The 18,850-nt window shown below is 36.1% G+C and overlaps 1 protein-coding gene across 1 annotated transcript; it reads left to right on the plus strand.

Moving 5' to 3' along the window:
- Positions 1–6,457: 6,457 nt before the first annotated feature.
- On the plus strand, positions 6,458–16,978 carry LOC110929190 (fatty alcohol:caffeoyl-CoA acyltransferase). The gene is made up of 2 exons (XM_022172318.2): positions 6,458–7,013; positions 15,941–16,978. Exons 1-2 carry the CDS (start codon positions 6,564–6,566, stop codon positions 16,871–16,873), a joined length of 1,383 nt encoding a protein of 460 aa, XP_022028010.1. The 5' UTR covers positions 6,458–6,563; the 3' UTR covers positions 16,874–16,978.
- The last annotated feature ends 1,872 nt before the right edge of the window (positions 16,979–18,850 follow it).

The raw sequence follows: 18,850 nt of genomic DNA on the forward strand, positions 1-18,850 counted from the left end.
ACGCCTGTCTGTTGGGCAGAAGTGGGAGAAGCTCAGATATCTGGACCTGATATAGTCCTTGAGACTACGGACAAGATTGTCCAAATTCAAGATCGCCTAAAAGCTGCCAGGGATAGGCAGAAAAGCTATGCTGACAAGAGGCGAAAACCTCTAAAGTTTGAAATAGGTGATAAAGTGATGTTAAAAGTATCACCTTGGAAAAGTGTAATGCATTTTGGTAAAAAGGGCAAGTTGAGCCCTAGATATATCAGACCATTCGAGATCATCGAATGTGTTGGCAGTGTAGCATATAGGCTAAGATTGCCAGAGGAGTTGAGTGGAATTCATGATGTGTTCCACGTTTGTAATCTCAAGAAATGTTTAGCTGATGAATCTCTAGCAATGTCTCATAAAGACGTGCAAGTTGATAAAAGCTTAAGATTCATTGAGAAGCCTATAGCAATTGAGGATCGGCAAGTCAAGAAGCTCCGAAGAAAGTATGTACCGATAGTAAAGGTTAAATGGGACGCTCGTAGAGGTCCCGAATATACGTGGAAAGTTGAGTCCACTATGAAACAGAAGTACCCTCACTTGTTCCAGTAAATCTCGGGGTCGAGATTTCTTTTAAGGGGGTGAGGATGTAACACCACGTAAAAACGTGTCCAATTATACATAGACACGTGTCCTAAACTCCGGTTATGTGAAAGATTGAGTTTAAGGTACTAAAGTTGACAACAAGTGAAAATATGCAAACGAAAGGATTAAAAGTGTCAACATGCCAAACTTGAGCCTCTGAATGACCACACGTGAAGAAAATATTCTTAAATGGGTAATTGATTGGGTCTGCGAAGCCGTTTGTGAAAATAATCGGAAGATTATAAATTACAAGGGTTAAAAGTGTCAATATGTCAATTCTGACCTCTGAGTGGCCTTTTGACAAAACCGAGGCTTCGTAATATTCAATTATACTCCCGAGAATGTGTGATGAAAATTTCACGTGATTCCGAGATCGTTAAGCATGTTTTATAAACTTTGGGCTAAAAGCGTCAACTTGATGAAACTTGCATTTACAAAGGAATTTAACGAACCCGAGCATAACGAAGTTTGTTTGTACCTACTTGGGCTCCAAGAAATCAACTACAAGGGCCTTAATTGCCAAAAATGAAGCTAAAAAGGGTTTAAAACGTTCAGGGGCTGAAACTGCCAAGTTTTAAACTTGTTTTGCCAGTTTTCCCGGTCCATGCGGCCCGCGTAAGACCCCCTTAAATCTTACGCGGCCCGCCTCAGCATGCCAGTAACAGAAAAATGCTGCCAGGTGCGGGTTTGGCCTGTTCCACCGCCTTAACTTCGGTTTTAACGAATCTAGGGGCTGGTAAACGGTAAAATAAATCCCCCTAGACACCTGGAGTGATCCTAGGATGTCCATCAACAGCTGCAATGATCAAGGGACATGGCCTTTCACTATAAAAGGAGTGCTAGTGTATTGTTCTTGGCACATCAATTGTAAACAACTTCAAAGGACTACCTCTGGAGCTTGCTAAGGATTTGGAGAAGACTTGAAGTGTAGAAAAGATTGCTAGGACCATTAGTAAGCTTCTAATTACCTCTTTAAGTTGTTTAATTAGCTTAATTACTTAAAAGTCAAACTTTGTGCTTAATCAGTTTGACTTTCGTTTTAATTACATGTGGCTTAACCACTGATCAAAATGAAAGTGGTTATGAAACCACAATAGTATAGGTGATTAACCCCTGAAAGGGTGTCTCCTAATTGTCTCGTTTGACTGATTAAATGTCGGGTCAAAGTAGTTTGACAAAAAGTCAAACTGGACTGAAATTACATATTTGATTAAAATCAATAAACCAAAGGTTCTAAATTATATTATAACATTCTAATGACTCGGTAATGACTACATAAACATATTTCACCAGTCCTAATCCGACAATTAATCGTCTAAGGGCAGATTATAACCGAAAGTCGCAAAAGCATGACTTTTGCTATGACTTTCAGTTCTGACCCATTCAAGCTTATTTCTTTCATGTTTTAAGCTTCCATTAGGACCATATTACATTGTAGTATAACTCTCTGAAGTTATATTGCATGGTGCCTAATCGTTTGTAATTTATGCTCTTGATCGTAATTATGCTCATTAATGCCTAAAACGCCCTTTTTGCATAAAACCGAGATTTTTAGCAATATGAATGAACTAAAACCTTTGCTATTGATATTTAGACATGTCCCGAAAATTTGACATCAGTTTGAGGTTTAGAATGGAAGTTATGCTCAATAGCGTAATTAAGGGACTTCTTAGTGATTAAAAAGCATAATTAGCATAAGGCCCATCTAAAACCGATTTTCGACACCAATCTTTTTACCTACTGATGTTAAATAATATTTTGGGATTTTTGAAGATTTTTATTTATTTTTAAGCTGAACTTAACATAGGATTATAGCCTAATTTCGGTAATTATCGATTTTACCCTTTTCATGCATAAAATGAGTTTTACATAACTTTTTGAAGCCAAACTTTTTGCTACTGATCATAAATGATAAATGTATTATTTTGAGCCTTATAAATTGACCAAAATATCAGATTTCCTATTTTTACCATATTAGCCCTTTAAATCGCATATTTAGCGTTTTTAGCGCCTAGTATGGGTCCAAACTATATTTATCATTTAAAACTCATAACCTACTGATGTTTTAAACTAATTTACATAATACTACAGTAAGCTAATGTTTTAAAATCAGAAATCTATTTTTAACCCTTAAAAGCATATGTAAAATTGCCAAAATGCCCCTACGGTGCATAATTGGTTAAAAAAGGTATATTTTCCATATGTTAAGTATCCTACTGATATAACTCAATGAAATACATGTTTTTACTAATCTAATCAGACCTGGAACTCAGTTTTATAAATAAATTCTTTTATGAGCATCAAAATTACCAAAATGCCCTTATGGGACTTATTTTGGTTTAAATTGCTTTTTGGGCATAAATGTTAATATACTACTGATATATTAACATATTTTGAGCATAATAATGATTAAGACCTGTTTATAGCTTGTTCGGTTACCCGTTACGCATTTACGCGTTCAGGTCGGTTTACATGACTAGTTTACGTAAAATAGCCGAAACGGGCTTAACCTTGTCATTAAAACCTCATTTTCCAGAATGTGTTTAGTCTACCCATATTATACAAGTATTCAAGCTTGTCGGGTCTAAATCACATTCTATCCCGGTTTCCGTTTAATCTACCAGTTAGGTCCGTAAGGTTTCTTTCTAGCTAGTCGGTCTAAGTCTTTGACTTAAGTAAAGACCCGTTAGCATCCTAATAGATAATTAAACCTTCTATACAGATTTATAGCTTCCGGTAAAAAGTGCCTTTCAAGAACCTTAGGAATTTACTGCTACATCAGGTAAATACTTTTAACTTATTTTCCCTATACGGGCTTGGGATACGGTATATTAATACCGCTTGGTCCGGTATGGGATTATTATGTCGGATTGTGATTTAATAAATCCGCATAACCCGTTTTAATCTGTATTGTTTGATAACATAAACATTTGGGGGTTAACGACCGTGTCCTGGATATCCTTGGCTCATTTAAGTTATTAATGTCCACGACCTATGCACGGGGTGCAGGCATGCACCCGACAGATGCAAATGCTAAATATAAATTTACCCACAAGTTGGGGATAACTCCTTTGTGGGTTCTATAAGTGGTGAGTCAGTTAATCATGTCCGGCTTACAAACCGGTCCCACATGTATGACAAGCATGTAAAACTGTATACAAGATTTTAATAAGATTGTCCCAAGTTATAAAGGATTTGTGCCTTGTGCATCTAAACCAATTTTCTTAAATGTTTTCAAAACGAGTCAGTTAAATCGTATTTACCAGTGTATACTGACGTATTTTCCCAAAGATTGAATTGACAGGTACTTATCGAAATAGGCTGGAGCTATAGGGTGTTGTAGAGGATCTTGCAAATCCCATAGATACCCGGAGTCTGTAGTTTTTTTTCATTTCTTTGTACTTTATGATCCGCCTGTGGATCTTATTACATTCCAGTCTGTATTTTCCTTGTACTCGAACTTCGACAGACAGTATGGTTTGTAATAGTTTATTTACCCAGCCTTCCGCTGTGCTATATTATTGTGTGTGTTGACAATGATGATATCAACTACGTCACGATACTCCCCACCGGGCCCACCGGTAATATACGTGGAATATTGGGGTGTGACACAAACGCACAACAAGATGTGAATCTTTATTACAAAGGTAGCAGCTGATCGAACGTACAAAGTCCAAAGATCCAGACCGCATTCAGCGCAGACTATTCGTCCGGATTCTCCAATTACTCCAACAGTGGAAGCGGTTTCTCATCATATCCAAGTTATGAACCAAATTCTTCAACTCAAAGCCCACAATCCTCAAAGAGCTCCAATAATTACTCGAGCCAAAATAACTCAAGCCCATATGTGACTCAATGTAATATTGTTGTAAAGCTTCAGAACACTCAGGGTTTTGACGAGTCCGCATCGAAACAGCATATGATATTTCTTGCATCGGTTCTCGAGTCATATGAAAGCTTAGTCGTAGACAAAATCGGTAATCCAAATATGACTAAGGAAGACTATGACCAGATTGATCCAGAGGAGCTAGAGTTGATAGAAATAAAGTGGTGCATGACAAGCAACATTTCATGGAGACCACGAGGAGAAGCAGTATGGCTGGTCCTGATTCAAAGCTGGGCTTTGACAAATCAAAAGTCACCTGCTTTAAGTGTAAAGAACGAGTACACTTAAGAGGGAGTGCCCAAATCGTGAAGTTTAAGGCAACAACCCGTTCAACGATGACTACTATAAGAAAGCAATATATCACAAGATTAAATGAGTGAAATTGAAGAAAAAAAAAAGTTAATTACACAAATGGGTCCTACGGTTTATATCTAGTTTCACCTTTAGGTACTAACTTTTTTTTAACAGGTTTAGGTTTTATGGTTTCAATTTTGTAATATCTTTGGGTACTAACACCAATATTATTAATATAATGACTAAAATACATTTCCATTCTTTTTAATTTTATAAATGTAACACCTTTGGGTACTAACACCTAATTTTATTTAAGTTTAAATCAATTTTACAAAATCTATTTTTTTTATTTTCATCTTTTTATTATATGTGCCAAGTAATTGATCGTGACAAACAAATCAGATTAGATTATAAAGTGATATAATAAAAAGATGAAAATAAAAAAAAATAGATTTTGTAAAATTGATTTAAACTTAAATAAAATTAGCTGTTAGTACACAAAGGTGTTACATTGATAAAATTAAAAAGAATGAAAGTGTATTTTAGTCATTATATTAATAATTTTGGTGTTAGTACCCAAAGGTGTTACAAAATTAAAACCATAAAACCTAAACCTGTTAAAAAAGTTAGTACCTAAAGGCGAATCTAGGTATAAACCACAGGATCCATTTGTGTAATTAACTCTTTTTTTTTTCTTCAATTTCACTAATTTAATCTTAGACCTTGATTAATAAATAGATGATTAAGATTACTTTCTAACATTTCTACCCAAATAAACTTTCTAGTATATTCTTAACATTTTAATATTTAGGAGATTAGAGTCAATAATATGATTATGCTTTAGTAATTTAGGGCAGTTTCTTTTTATAGCTTCTCATTCTCATAGTATACATACTATAAATTAGTAACATGTTAGTGTTTTATGATGTTGTACTTTAAGCACATACTATAAATTAATAACATGTTAGTGTTTTATGATGTTGTAATTTAAGCATAGAGGGTTTTTCAAAAAAAAAAAGTTGCTTTTTTCACTTCTAATTTAAAGGTTTTCATTTTTATGCATTTTTACCTCTTTGATTTTTTTTTTTTTTACTTTTACCCAAACCTTTTCAACTTTTGCAAGTTAACCCCTAATATTTTTTTTTCAACTTTGATCCCCCATACTTTTCATCTTTTGCAAATTTTGTGTTTTACGTTTCGTTCTAAATTTTGCGAGTGAATACGCTGCAAAGTACGTGTGGGTTCAATGTTTTTTCGTCTATCTTTTTCCATTTGACAGGCATGTCGCAATGCGTCTTTATCTCCCTGTTTGACAGGTTTGTCGCAACGAGCAGGGTCCTAGATCGACTTAGTTATTCTTTTCTATATTTTACGTTTTAGTCTACTTTTTTCGCATTAACACGACACAACGGGCATGCATGGTTCAACGATTTTACATATGTTTTTCGTTCAGTGTTATTTTTTCCTTTTTTTTGTTATTTTGTTTTTACCCATTTTTTGATGTTGCTGGTCGTTGACAATGATATAACATTAGTGCTAATTGGCACGGTTTACGATCCCCACCGCAACGCGGGGCCCTTAATACTAATTATCAATCAAATACAAACCAAAATACCTATATTTTAAAATCAATATTATCATCTTATAAAAGCACCTGTTATAGTGTGTTACACCATCCCAAATAATATCCTAGATCATTCCTACACCATTACCAGATTTTAACATCTCTCTCTCTCTCTCCCTCTCTCGAACATTTGAAGCAGGAAGTATGCAAGGCTCATGGGACGAACAACTCCCAGATTGTTGCTATGAACATAAGCAGCCAAGCTTGATCAAACCCTGCAGCCCCACCCCAAATCACCTGCTTTATCTCTCCAATCTTGATGATCAAAAGTTCCTTAGATTCTCAATCAAATATCTTTACCTTTTTGAAAAGTCTGTGCCCATCAATCTGCTTAAACAATCTCTCTCTAGGGTTCTTATTGATTACTACCCACTAGCAGGGAGACTGAAAAACCTGCAACCACGACATGAACATGATGATAATAGGCTTCAGGTTGACTGTAATGGTGAAGGTGCTGTTTTTGCAGAAGCATTCATGGATATGAGTGCTCAAGAGTTTCTTCAGGTTTCCAAGAAACCAAGCAAGTCATGGAGGAAGCTGCTTTTTAAGGTTGATGCTCCTACTTTTGTAGATACTCCTCCCCTTGTTGTTCAAGTAAGTTCCTTTTCTTTTTTTTAGTTTTTAAAAAATTATTAAATAACATCTTGTACTTTTCAAATAAATCGAAGCTTCATCTCGCTCAAAATAAGCTTAGAAATAGCTCACTTGAAATCAACTCAGTTGTAGACAAGTCTACTCAGCTCCGCTCAGTTTGTAAACAATTTGGTTCAAGTTTAACACCGGGTCAACTTGTTTACACTTTTGAACAATAATACTATAGCTCGGTTCAGTTTGTAAACAATTTGAGTTCAAGTTTAACTCTGAGTCTTCTCGGTTCGACTTGTGAAAAATAGTGCTAAACTGCTAACCGCTAAGTCAATTAGAAAATCGAAAAGTTATGAGAAATCTTCTAATCTATAAATATATTTTCTTTTCTATAATGCCATTTCTTTTTCTTTAGGTTTGACCAGCTCTACGACTTTCGTCTAAATATTTATTTTTCCGTATCTAGATTTAAAATATTTGAAATCTTTATTAAGTTAAAAAAAAAATGGAAATACCTTTAACTAAATGTAAAAATGGATGGTGTCGATGAGCCGAATAAAAATGACAGAATTTCAAATCTTTTGGATTCAGATGTGGAAAAATAAACACTCGGACCAAAGTTCCAAAACTTGGCAAACCTCATACACGAGAATGACATTTTACTCTATCTTCTTTTACACTTTATTTAGTTTTTAATTTTATAAAGATGAACATAAAAAGATTAATTGTTTTCAATTTTATACAAGATGAACATAAAAAAGATTAATTGTTCTTTTGATCTCGGTATTTTATTAAATGGAAAGGTTTTTTTTTATTGGATATTAGATCATTAAGAAAACTTAATTAACCATAATTGATAGTTATATTTCTTTGATATATTTTTAGTTAGATCAATAGGGTGAGTTTCTAGAGTGAATACTAGTGTATTTGTAAACTGAGTGAACGAATTCTGACCATTGATTTAAATCATCAAACCGTAAAATACACTTGTGTATTTTCATCATCAAATCTTAGTCGTTGATTAACTTTTGTGTATTGATAATCAATGTCTAGGATTAGTTTAATAGTGTTCACAATCAAAAAGGTTGTTCACTGATGAACCTATACCTAGATCAATATTATTAAATCAAATTAAACTTAGTATTGATAATTACAATACAACTTTTTTAATAGAAACGTGGTACATGTAATATTCTCTTTGTTATAAAACGAAACGTTTGTACATGTTTGTGTTTTTTAGTATCTGTTTTAGAATTTTAGTTCTTCAATAAAAGCTCATCGGACTTTTTATAAAGACAATTCAGTAATATCAATCATTGAACAATAATTTATGATCATTATACTTGCTGTTATATTGTACAACAAAACGATTTACTAATTTTTTTTAACGGACAACAGAATTAATCCTGAGCATTCTTGGAGCACCCATTAGACAAACGGAGTACTCTGAGTGTAACCCGAGTCTACCACCAATTTCGGGGAAAACCCAGTAACCCACCCGCCCGTAGTCACGACAGTGAAATTACCAGTAAAACTCGTTTGGCTCAATGATCCAACTCAGGTTTTCCTGGGTCCCCTATCATTACCCACCAGTACCTCACTCTGTACCATGTGAGAGTTAAACCTGCATCTCTCAAGAAAAATGCAAGTTTCTACCACTTTATCTAGATATGCTTGACGAATTAGTAACTGTGGGAGAAAAACGATACTCGCATGAAATGCTTTAGTGGTTTTTTTTTATTGGAGAAATGCTTTAATGCTAATTCTTTTTGCCAATGCAACATTTTTGCATTATTTGCTACATTTCCATATTTGTTATGTTCATTTTACAATTATAGTAGTATTACTTTTTTTTGCTGATTTTATAATACTTTTCTCCTCCGTGAAAAAGTTTGATCTAGTACTATTACTTTAATATTAATAAATATTGCAATCACTGTTGTAAAACAGGGTCTTGAAAGCTAAGTTACTTGAGTAATTGTTACAAGATAAGTTGTCGAAGCTCGAGTACTCTCCGTCTAGGCCGAGTGCCCCTGAGTACTTTCTGTCTAAGCCGAGTACTTCCAGAGTACTCTCAACTTCGACTAGGGAGTGCTTAACGACTTTTGCAACCATGATTGGGGCTATACCCCTTAGACCACACGGTATGTTAGGGCTTGAAGATGAGACATTATGCGACAAGTGAACCATGCGTCAGAACATGGCGTGGTGCTAAAATGGATGGTGTGGCCTAGGGCGTGGAGACGTGCCGTTTTTAGACACATGGCACACACCTTTGGTATTATTTGAAGCCCTTGAAAATATAAGTTCATATGATGGAAACCTAACTCAGTAGACTGGAGATCCCAAGAGCTGAGTTCAATAGGAAAACCTAGTTGTAGGAATTAGTAAAGTCACTATAGGGGATAACCCTACGTATATATAAGGGAGTTTATTGCAAAGCTTAGTAAACTTCCTAGTCCATTCCTAAAAGTGACAAGTGTGAGGCTAAGCCTATGGCTTTTAATGATTCGACTAAGGTAACCATACATAGTGAATCACCTATGTGAGAGAGAAGTGGGGTCGCTTCAAAGGGTGTTGTTGGGGGCACAATACCTAATGGCTCTCGCAGAACCAGGCTCATGTTCATGACCATAACGAACATAATTATGAGGACTTGACTTTGTCAGGGAGAGTCTTGTATGAAGTGCATTGTCGTCTACACAAACGGCAGACGAGTTCAAAGACATCGAGTTCTACTCAGAGCTAGTGGGCTAGGTGCATTTCATAAGCGAAGGTTCAAAGGGTAACACCTACCTATCGTATGCAAAACTCAACTGCTAAAATCTAATTGGAATAATGTTGTCTGAGATCGACCTCCATTCATGTCGGGGATTGTTGGAAATTGGGTGTGTGAATGAATGTCTCAATTTGGTAAAACTCCTTGTCCCACATAGGTGTGGGAACAAAAGAATGGATTATTTATAAGGTAAAAGGTTTACCTCACTAATATATCTATATGTCATGTTTTACCACAACTCCTACCCCGCGCGCGCAGGGGGGTGCAAAAATGGAACCGGAATCAGTTGAACTCGCAGTTCCGAAAACCCGGGTCCGCGTGGAGCGGTTTTTGCACTGGAGACTCTTGACTACTGTTCTGTTTTTTGAAACTAAAATAAATGAATGATCATTATTTCGGTTTTAAATTATAACAGTTTTGCGCATGATTATCAGTTTCGTAACCGATATACTAATGACCATTATTTGGTCTTTAATTCGTTGAAATCAATTTGGTCATGATTATCAATTTCGTAACCGATATACTAATGACCATTATTTGGTCTTTAATTCGCTGCAATCAAGAGCAGGATTTCGGTTTCGGTTATGGTTCTGGCACTATAAAATGAAGACTAGGCTGGTCAGTTGACACACACCAAAAAACACAACTTCTCCTTTTTTCTCTATCGGTGTTTGCAACATTCCGGCTTCTTTTCAGGCAAGTGCTCAAGTCCGGCAGTGCGCCGTGCTGCTTCGAACCTGCGTACCCTGGGAACAGATGACGAATCTGTTTAACGGAATTGTGTCAAACACAAGCCCGGTTCACTCGTTAACTGTTTCTTTATTTCTGTTTCTAATTATTTTGCAGTTCTTACAGTAGCAGTTTTCTAACATTATTTTATAATTCAAATTATATAAAATGCATTAAAATTTTATAAGAACATTACTAATAATCAAAATACATAACATTAAAATTTATAAAATGTTACATAAAATTTAAAGATATTACATAAAATTAAACATTACCTAATATTAAAATTAAAAAAACACATAATTTAAATAAAAAATCTAATGATTTCTCACGCCGAGACGTGCTTAAATTCACGATGATGCTCATGCCTAAAGTTATGAGAGCCACTGATTGATGTCGTCATCCCTGAGATCACCACCCTCGTGCCCCACATCGGTGTGGATCGTCTCGAATCTTTCACTATCCGAGTGGATTACCCTAAAACGAGACTAAAGGGCGTCGACGTTCGGGTGGTCTCACCCCTATGGACGCAACAGTTTTGTCGGATTGTCCTCCAAAAAGAACCGCTCGTTCTCCTACCCGGCCGGCGTGTGGTGGCTCAAAGCTTTGACCCACAACTCGCAAAGTGTGATATCTTCTTCTTCGGTCCACGCAACTGTTGTCATCTCCGGTTTTGTTTTTTAAGTGGAAATGGTTTAGAGTTTGTATAATTATGGGTGAAGTTGTAGAGTTTGTAAAAAAAATGAAGTAGTGGGTTGTTTATATAGGGTAAAATTTGATTTTGAAAAAAGTAAAGGTTTTAAAAATTTACCCGTTGGGGTTTACCGGCTATCACCCACATCGAATAACCACGTGCCACGTCATTACCAAAAGTATCTCCACCCTGGTGGAGAATCACTCGCCTCTTGAACAACGTTGTCCTAAACGTTATGGACGGGCCGGTGTGCACGACGTTGAGATGCGACAACGCCACTTTAAAACACCCACATCGTGTGGTCTTAGAGTTGGACTTCGCATGGGTGTTGCTCTCAGATCATACATAGGGAACAATCCCTTTTTAAGGAATACCTTGTGATGGTACACCAATAGACGTCCTAAATAAATATGCAACGTAATAAACTTAATTCTGAATAATATTCTCAATCGAGGGATATATCTATTTATAAAAATATATTTTACAATAAAAGAATAGAAGAATACATAAATTACATAAAGGTATTCCTAATATAAAATATTGACAAGATATTATCTAATATCCTCCCTCAAGCAAGACGGTGGTGTTCCTAAACGCAGCAATCAATGGAAAAGATCGAACTGAGCACATGGAAGACTCTTGGTGAAAATGTCCACAACAGGAAGCTTGGTTGTTACAAACTTGGTATCTAATTTCCGAGATGCAAAAGTTCACGAATAATGTGATAATCAAGGTCAATATGTTCTGTGTATTTATGAGAAATTGGATTTTGAGTAAAAAAATGCACTTTGATTATCACAAAGGATGGTGAGACAATCAGGTGGTTTACTCATGAAGTTCTCAAAGAAGGTGAGTAATCCAAACATCTTAGTAGGCGTGTTTGTCATCGCCTGATATTCATATTCACAACTAGAGCGAGAAATGATAGGTTGTTTCTTTGCGCTCCATGAGATAAGGTTGCCACCTAAGAAGAGTGAATACACTAAGTTGATCATCAGAGCGATAATGAGTAGGATTTGGATACCAATCACCTTCAGAAATCAGGGACATCATGGAAGTGTGTGTCACTGTGTCCCAATCTTGCTACTTATTCCACCACTGCAACACCATCGGATGATAACTTGGCCAGTGCCTTTCATGCCCAATGTCATGTTACAACTCGTGGTCCCAATTGGTGCGTCGACACAAGTGCAACCATCGATACAAGTGCAACCGATACCATATTTGATTTATTTCTAAATGATCTCCTCAATTAAGGGAGATTATTCTATACAATTTACAATAAGAGAATACAAGAATACATAAATTACAAAAAAGTGTTCCTAAAATTAAATATTTTACAAGATGTTATCTAATACCCAGGAAAGTAGAAGATGGTTAACAAAAAATGGAGTTCACGCAAGATTCGGAGGAAAAAAGAAGGGTTGGGTCCAAACAACAAAGCCATTGTAGTTAAGGTGTTATGCTACCCTTGAGGTCAATGGTTTGAGCCACACCAAAGACTAATTAGCGTAAAAATAGTTGTTGAAAAAAGAAAGAACCACTTAAGAAGACGGAGAAATTGGAATCACATCAAAAGGAAAATTGGTTTCGTGAAAAGGGACATGACAACATGTATACATGTTGAAAGTGAAAGGATCAAGGTGAATAGATACTACAAGCATAACCAAAGATATGAAACAGAAAGAGGGTTTCTCTTGTCGAAATTTACCGAGACAGAGAAGGTAAAGGAACCAAATAGATGAAAATCTAAATTATTGGTGTTACGGAAAAACATATTATTACTAGAAAGAGAGGGAAGGATTCACTAAAAAGTAGATTTTGGCTAAGAAGCCTAAGGAGAATTGTGATAATGTCATGTGAAGGGAGGAAGGGCATTTTGGTCCTTATAAATAGAAGTGTCAAATGATATGTGGCACCCCTTTTGTTTTCTAAAAATACAACAAAAAAAATTCAGTACAAAAAATCTAACACAAAAAAGACAGTACAAAAAAATATAACATAAAAAATGCAGTACAAAAAATACAGCAAAAAAAAATCTAGTAAATCGACAATGCTAATAAAAATTAACTTTTTATTTGATCTTACCCTAGAAAGAGACGTGCCTCTTTATTGAACAAACAAAGCCTATAGAAAAAAGGATTTGGGATTACTAAGTCGACTATAATAATGAAAATATGAAGAACGAGAAAAAGAACTCGGAAGGCAGGTAACATATAGAACCCATAAAGGTTAGTAAGCTAAGTGGAATGGTTTAAACATGCATTCACGTGAATGTTGAAAAAAAACAATTATATAAAGTAATTCGTAATTTTTTAAAGGAAAATTAGTTTTTAATAAACCAACCTTTGCCTCATTGGTAAATAATAATCCAACCTACAGAATTGGTATATAATAATCCTACCTATTAGGGTTGTAAACGAACCGAACGTTCAGCGAACAGTTCGTGAACCGTTCGACGGGAAGTTCGTTTATGTTCGTTCGTTTAATAAACGAACGAACATGAACAAGATATTCCGTTCGATTAGTTGAATGAACGAACATGAACAGAGGTCTCGTTCGTTCGATTGTGTTCGTGAACGTTCGGTAAGGTGTTCGTGAACATTCGTTGATTTGTGTTCGTTTATGTTCGTATGTTTGTGTTTTAATTGAAGATCTTTGTACTTTCTTATATTTTATTTGTACTTTTTATATTATTAAACTTTTATTTATTTTATTTCCCTAACAATTAAACTAGGAAACCCACTTTCACCTTGTTTATGTATCATTTTCCTTTAATTTCTCATTATTTACTTTCATGAATACGATCGACCTCTGTTCCACAATAAGGAATTGAAGTTCGAGTGCTACTCTCTTGGCCATCTATCTTTATCATTCGTCGCATTCACCAAATTTATTTGTGTTCGTGAACCGTTCGCGAACACACTCATTTCCTTAATGAACGAACACGAACATAAAATCTCGTTTGGTAATTGTTCATGAACCGTTCGTGAACACATTTATTTCCTTAACGAACGAACACGAACAAGGCCTTGTTCGTGTTCGTTCGGTTCGTTTACAGCCCTACTACCTATCAACATGTTGGTACACAATAAACTTTCGTTAGTTTTTTTAACTGAAGTTAGTTTTTAAGTTTTATTTATTACACAAACAGTCCCTGTAGTTGTAATTTACTAGTTTTAACTATGAGTTAATAGCCAAAATGGTCCCTGAGGTTTGCTCTCTCTCCAAACACCCTTCTTTCTCTTCTCTCTCTCTCATCTCTGTCGAACACTACCAACACCACCACCGCACCGCCACCACCACCACCACAGCCACAGCACCACCACCACCACACCGCCATTAAACAAAAAAAAGGATAAAATGGGCGCTGCCCAGAATCGAACTTGAGTACCCACATCCACCGAACGACAACTTAACCGCTCCACAACAGCCTTCATATCAGACAAACTTTGCATCCATTAAATTTTATATAAACGATAATTTCGGTTCCTTTTTCACTTTGCCGCCAAAACCCATGAAGAGTACAGCTTCAACATTCCTTTTCTTTCTCTATTTGATTCCCATGTTTCCATAAACAAACCAATCAAGAACAGAAACATTACCGACTACCAACTATTAACAGCGACAACTTAGTTTATTTTTTTTTAACATCCCTGATTTCTCGATTGCTTGTGATTCTCCTTTTTCATTTCCTTTCTTAAAAACCATCGCTGATTTCTCGAGATTATTTCCGGAAATAAACCTTCCAAATGAAGGGAATTGAAACGCGTTTTTTAAGGATCAGAACCTCCGTTACATGCTATAAAAACCGAACCCTTCTACTCCCTCACATCACCACAACACCCTCTTAAACTCTATTATTTTCGTATTTCTCACCGGAGTTTACGACGGACTTCGCGACCTTTTACGTCTCGGCATATCAATCTATTCTATTTTTTTTCTTTGTCGTGTTACAACCCCCTCAGCCGCTACACAAATCCATACCAACTTACCGAAACCATCGCCGGAAACCTGCATGCCCGTCGGAGATGGCGATGGTGGTGGTGGTGGTGGTGGTGGCGGCGGTGTGGTGGTGGCGGTGGCGGTGGCGGTGGCGGTGGCGGTGGCGGTGGCGGCGGTGCGGTGGTGGTGGTGGTGGTGTTCGACAGAGATGAGAGAGAGAGAAGAGAAAGAAGGGTGTTTGGAGAGAGAGCAAACCTCAGGGACCATTTTGGCTATTAACTCATAGTTAAAAGTAGTAAATTACAACTACAGGGACTATTTGTGTAATAAATAAAACTTAAAAACTAACTTCAGTTAAAAAAACTAACGGAAGTTCATTGAGTACCAACATGTTGATAGGTAGGATTATTATATACCAATTCTGTAGATTGGATTATTATTTACCAAGAGGGCAAAGGTTGGTTTATTAAAAACCAATTTTCCTTTTTTTAAAAATGACCAAATTGTGGTCCACCCATATAAGTTTGTTCGTTTTCTTGACTCAATAGAGATTTCTCTCTAAAGTCTATATTAAATTAATTATGACGGTGTCTTATCTTAAGTCCGGTTTAACTTGTCCAATCAATGAACCGCTAAGATGGCTGGCTAAATGACGTACATAAAAACATCACCCAACCTAAATATATGTAAGAAAAAACGTATTTTGTTTGTCGTATTATTTGTCAAATTATTCATGATAGTACATAAAACGTACATATGTACTTTTGTTTTTGTCTTCAATCATTGCAGGTGACGAAACTTCGTTGTGGAGGAATGATTATATGCACGGCTATCAACCATTATCTATGTGATGGCATTGGTACATCTCAGTTCCTACATGCATGGGCCCATCTTACTAGGAATCCCACTAATAGTGTACCAATAACACCTTTCCATTCACGCCACGTGTTTAACCCAATGTCTCCCTCTTCACATCTACCATTTGTTCATCCAGCATTTACCAAAAATGCCAACAAACAGACCCTCAAAGACCATAACTTGACCCTTAACCAATATTTACAGTCTCAACCACTTGTTCCTGCATCATTGACCTACACTGCCGCAAATATTCATTCCCTCAAGAGTCAATGTGTTCCTTCACTGAAATGCACTACCTTTGAGGTCTTAGCGTCTCATACATGGCGTTCATGGGCTAAATCACTCGATCTTGAACCCTCACTTGAGGTGAAGCTCCTATTTTCGATGAATATTCGAAATAAGATAACTCCGGAGATACCAAAAGGGTATTATGCCAACGGATTTGTGTTGGCATGTGCGAAGACAAACGTAAAAGAGTTGGTTGATGGTAATTTGCACCATGTAGTGAAACTAGTTCAAGACGCCAAGTCATCCCTCACGGATGATAGCGTAAGTGGGATTTTATTGTTACTAGAGGATAAAAATGTAAGCACCGATCTCGCTACAAGTTTAGTTATATCTCAATGGTCTAAACTTGGGTTGGAGAGCTTGGATTTTGGAGAAGGAATGCCATTGCATATGGGCCCTGTTAGTAGTGACATTTATTGTTTATTTTTGCCCATCATAGGAGATTCTAATGCTATCCGAGTCCTAGTATCGTTGCCCAAGAGCGTGGTTAGCAAATTCGAGTATTACATGAATACATTTCTTCAGACAAATAATGTACTAGCTACCAAAATTGGTGAGAAATGTGAGTTTGTATAATTTTCATTTGTTTAACTAAGAGTGTGACAACATTGTTAGATTGACTTGATTGTAACATGCCACTAATAAGCATTTGAACCTTATTTTTACACGGTTCTTAGATAATTATGTTGAAATAACAAGGTAATCAACTTCCTTTACTCGTAAACCTGCAGAACTCTATTGATGTTTGGATGCCATAGTGAATGTAAAAGTTGTATTAGCCTTTTGGAGTAGTATATTTGGATGACATATATTTATATATTATTATACATATCAAATTATATATATAGAGGAAGGTTCAAATAAAAACCATTAGTTAACGCCAAAACTCAAAAACTAACTAAAAAAGCCTATATCTTTTGGAGTAGTATATTTGGATGACATATATTTATATATTATTATACATATCAAATTATATATAAAGAGGAAGGTTCAAATAAAAAGCACTAGTTAACACAAAAACTCGAAAACTAACTAAAAAAGCCTAAAAAACATACCAAATTTTTTTTCATACCAATTTTCGCTATTTTAGATATATAAAAAAAACTTTTTTTCAAAAAAAAAAAAAAATTGTAGTGCACATGTGTAATAGTACACGTGTATTATTACACATGTGTACTACAAAATATTTTTTTTTGAATTTTTTTTATATACAAAAACTAGCGATTTTAATAACAAAATTGTTAAAAAAAAAATTGGTGTCTTTTTTAGGTTTTTTTAGTTAGTTTTCGAGTTTTCGCGTTAAAAGTGGTTTTCATTTAAACCATCCCAATTTGGTAAAAGCATATATATTTAAGTGTTATATAAAACTAAAAGAGTAAACTGCCATTTTGGTCCCTGTGGTTTGGTCACTTTTGTCACTTTAGTCCAAAACTCAAACCTTTTGCATCTGGGTCCTTGTGGTTTCAGTTTTATTGCCATTTTGGTCCAAAAATGAAATCAGGTCATATTTGTCTTATAAAATCCTGCAATTTTGTCCTTTTCCTCATGGGCAAATCAGATTATATTTGTCTTATAAAATCTGGTATTTATTTATAAAAAAGAAATGACCATTTTGCCACTGAGAAAAAGGACAAAATAATAGGATTTTATAAGACAAATATGACCTGATTTCATATTTAGACCAAAATGGCAATAAAACTGAAACCACAGGGATCTAGATGCAAAATGTTTGAGTTTTGGACCAAAGTGGCAAAAGTGACCAAACCACAAGAACCAAAATGGCAGTTTACTCAAACTAAAAAAAAAGATAATACTTTAATATTGTTATATAATGTTGGTCTAAGACCGTGGGGTATGGTGGGGCTTGGGTTGGGCTTGGGTTTGGGCATTTGTTAGACACGTGGAATGGGAGCCTCCCCCCCCCCCCACCGCCTAGTGACGTGTCCGTGGGGTATGGCGGGGCGTGGGTTGGGTGCACCGCGTGGCAGATTGTTAAAAAAAAACAAAAAATACAAAAAATTTATAAAATTCACACAACATTTATAAAAAAAAAAAACCTACAACTTCATTAAAATTTTAAAAATTACAAACCTAGAGCGTTAGATAAATTTCAAAAAGGGCGATCTTGTCGAACGCCTTTCGCTCTTTGCCTCGAAACTCTATGTTTGCCACCGCCTCCCTGTCCTCATGGCTTAACTCGCCGCTCGGAACGGCTTCGTAGCAAGCCTTGAAACGATCGAGCTTGGGCCGTAGCTCGCGCCATTTGTGTTGGCATGCGTTGAGGTTGTGGCGGTCGTTACCAACATTATGTCGGTAGGTGACGAATGCTTCCGGCCAATATTTTGTTTGGCCCGGTGGCCGCCCCTTTATAGCATCAACGACGCTTGTGACGAGAGCCAATTCTTCCTCGTGAGTCCAAGATGCCATGTTCTTTGTGGGATGGGGGGACCAGTGGGTTAGCGGGTTCGAGAAAAGTGGGTAGCCGGTGGGGTTGGGTTCATGGGATGGGGGGACCAGTGGGTTGGGGGTTACATTTTATATAGGGGTTGTTGG

The sequence above is a fragment of the Helianthus annuus genome, chromosome 8 (assembly GCF_002127325.2).
Source record: "Helianthus annuus cultivar XRQ/B chromosome 8, HanXRQr2.0-SUNRISE, whole genome shotgun sequence".
Classification (NCBI taxonomy): Eukaryota; Viridiplantae; Streptophyta; class Magnoliopsida; order Asterales; family Asteraceae; genus Helianthus; species Helianthus annuus.

Excerpts from the sequence above, each read along its gene's own strand:
- LOC110929190 (XM_022172318.2), top strand. The coding sequence starts at position 6,564 with ATGCAAGGCTCATGGGACGAACAACTCCCAGATTGTTGCTATGAACAT. Across the intron at positions 7,014-15,940 it reads CTCCTCCCCTTGTTGTTCAA|GTGACGAAACTTCGTTGTGG; the intron begins GTAAGTTCCTTT and ends CAATCATTGCAG.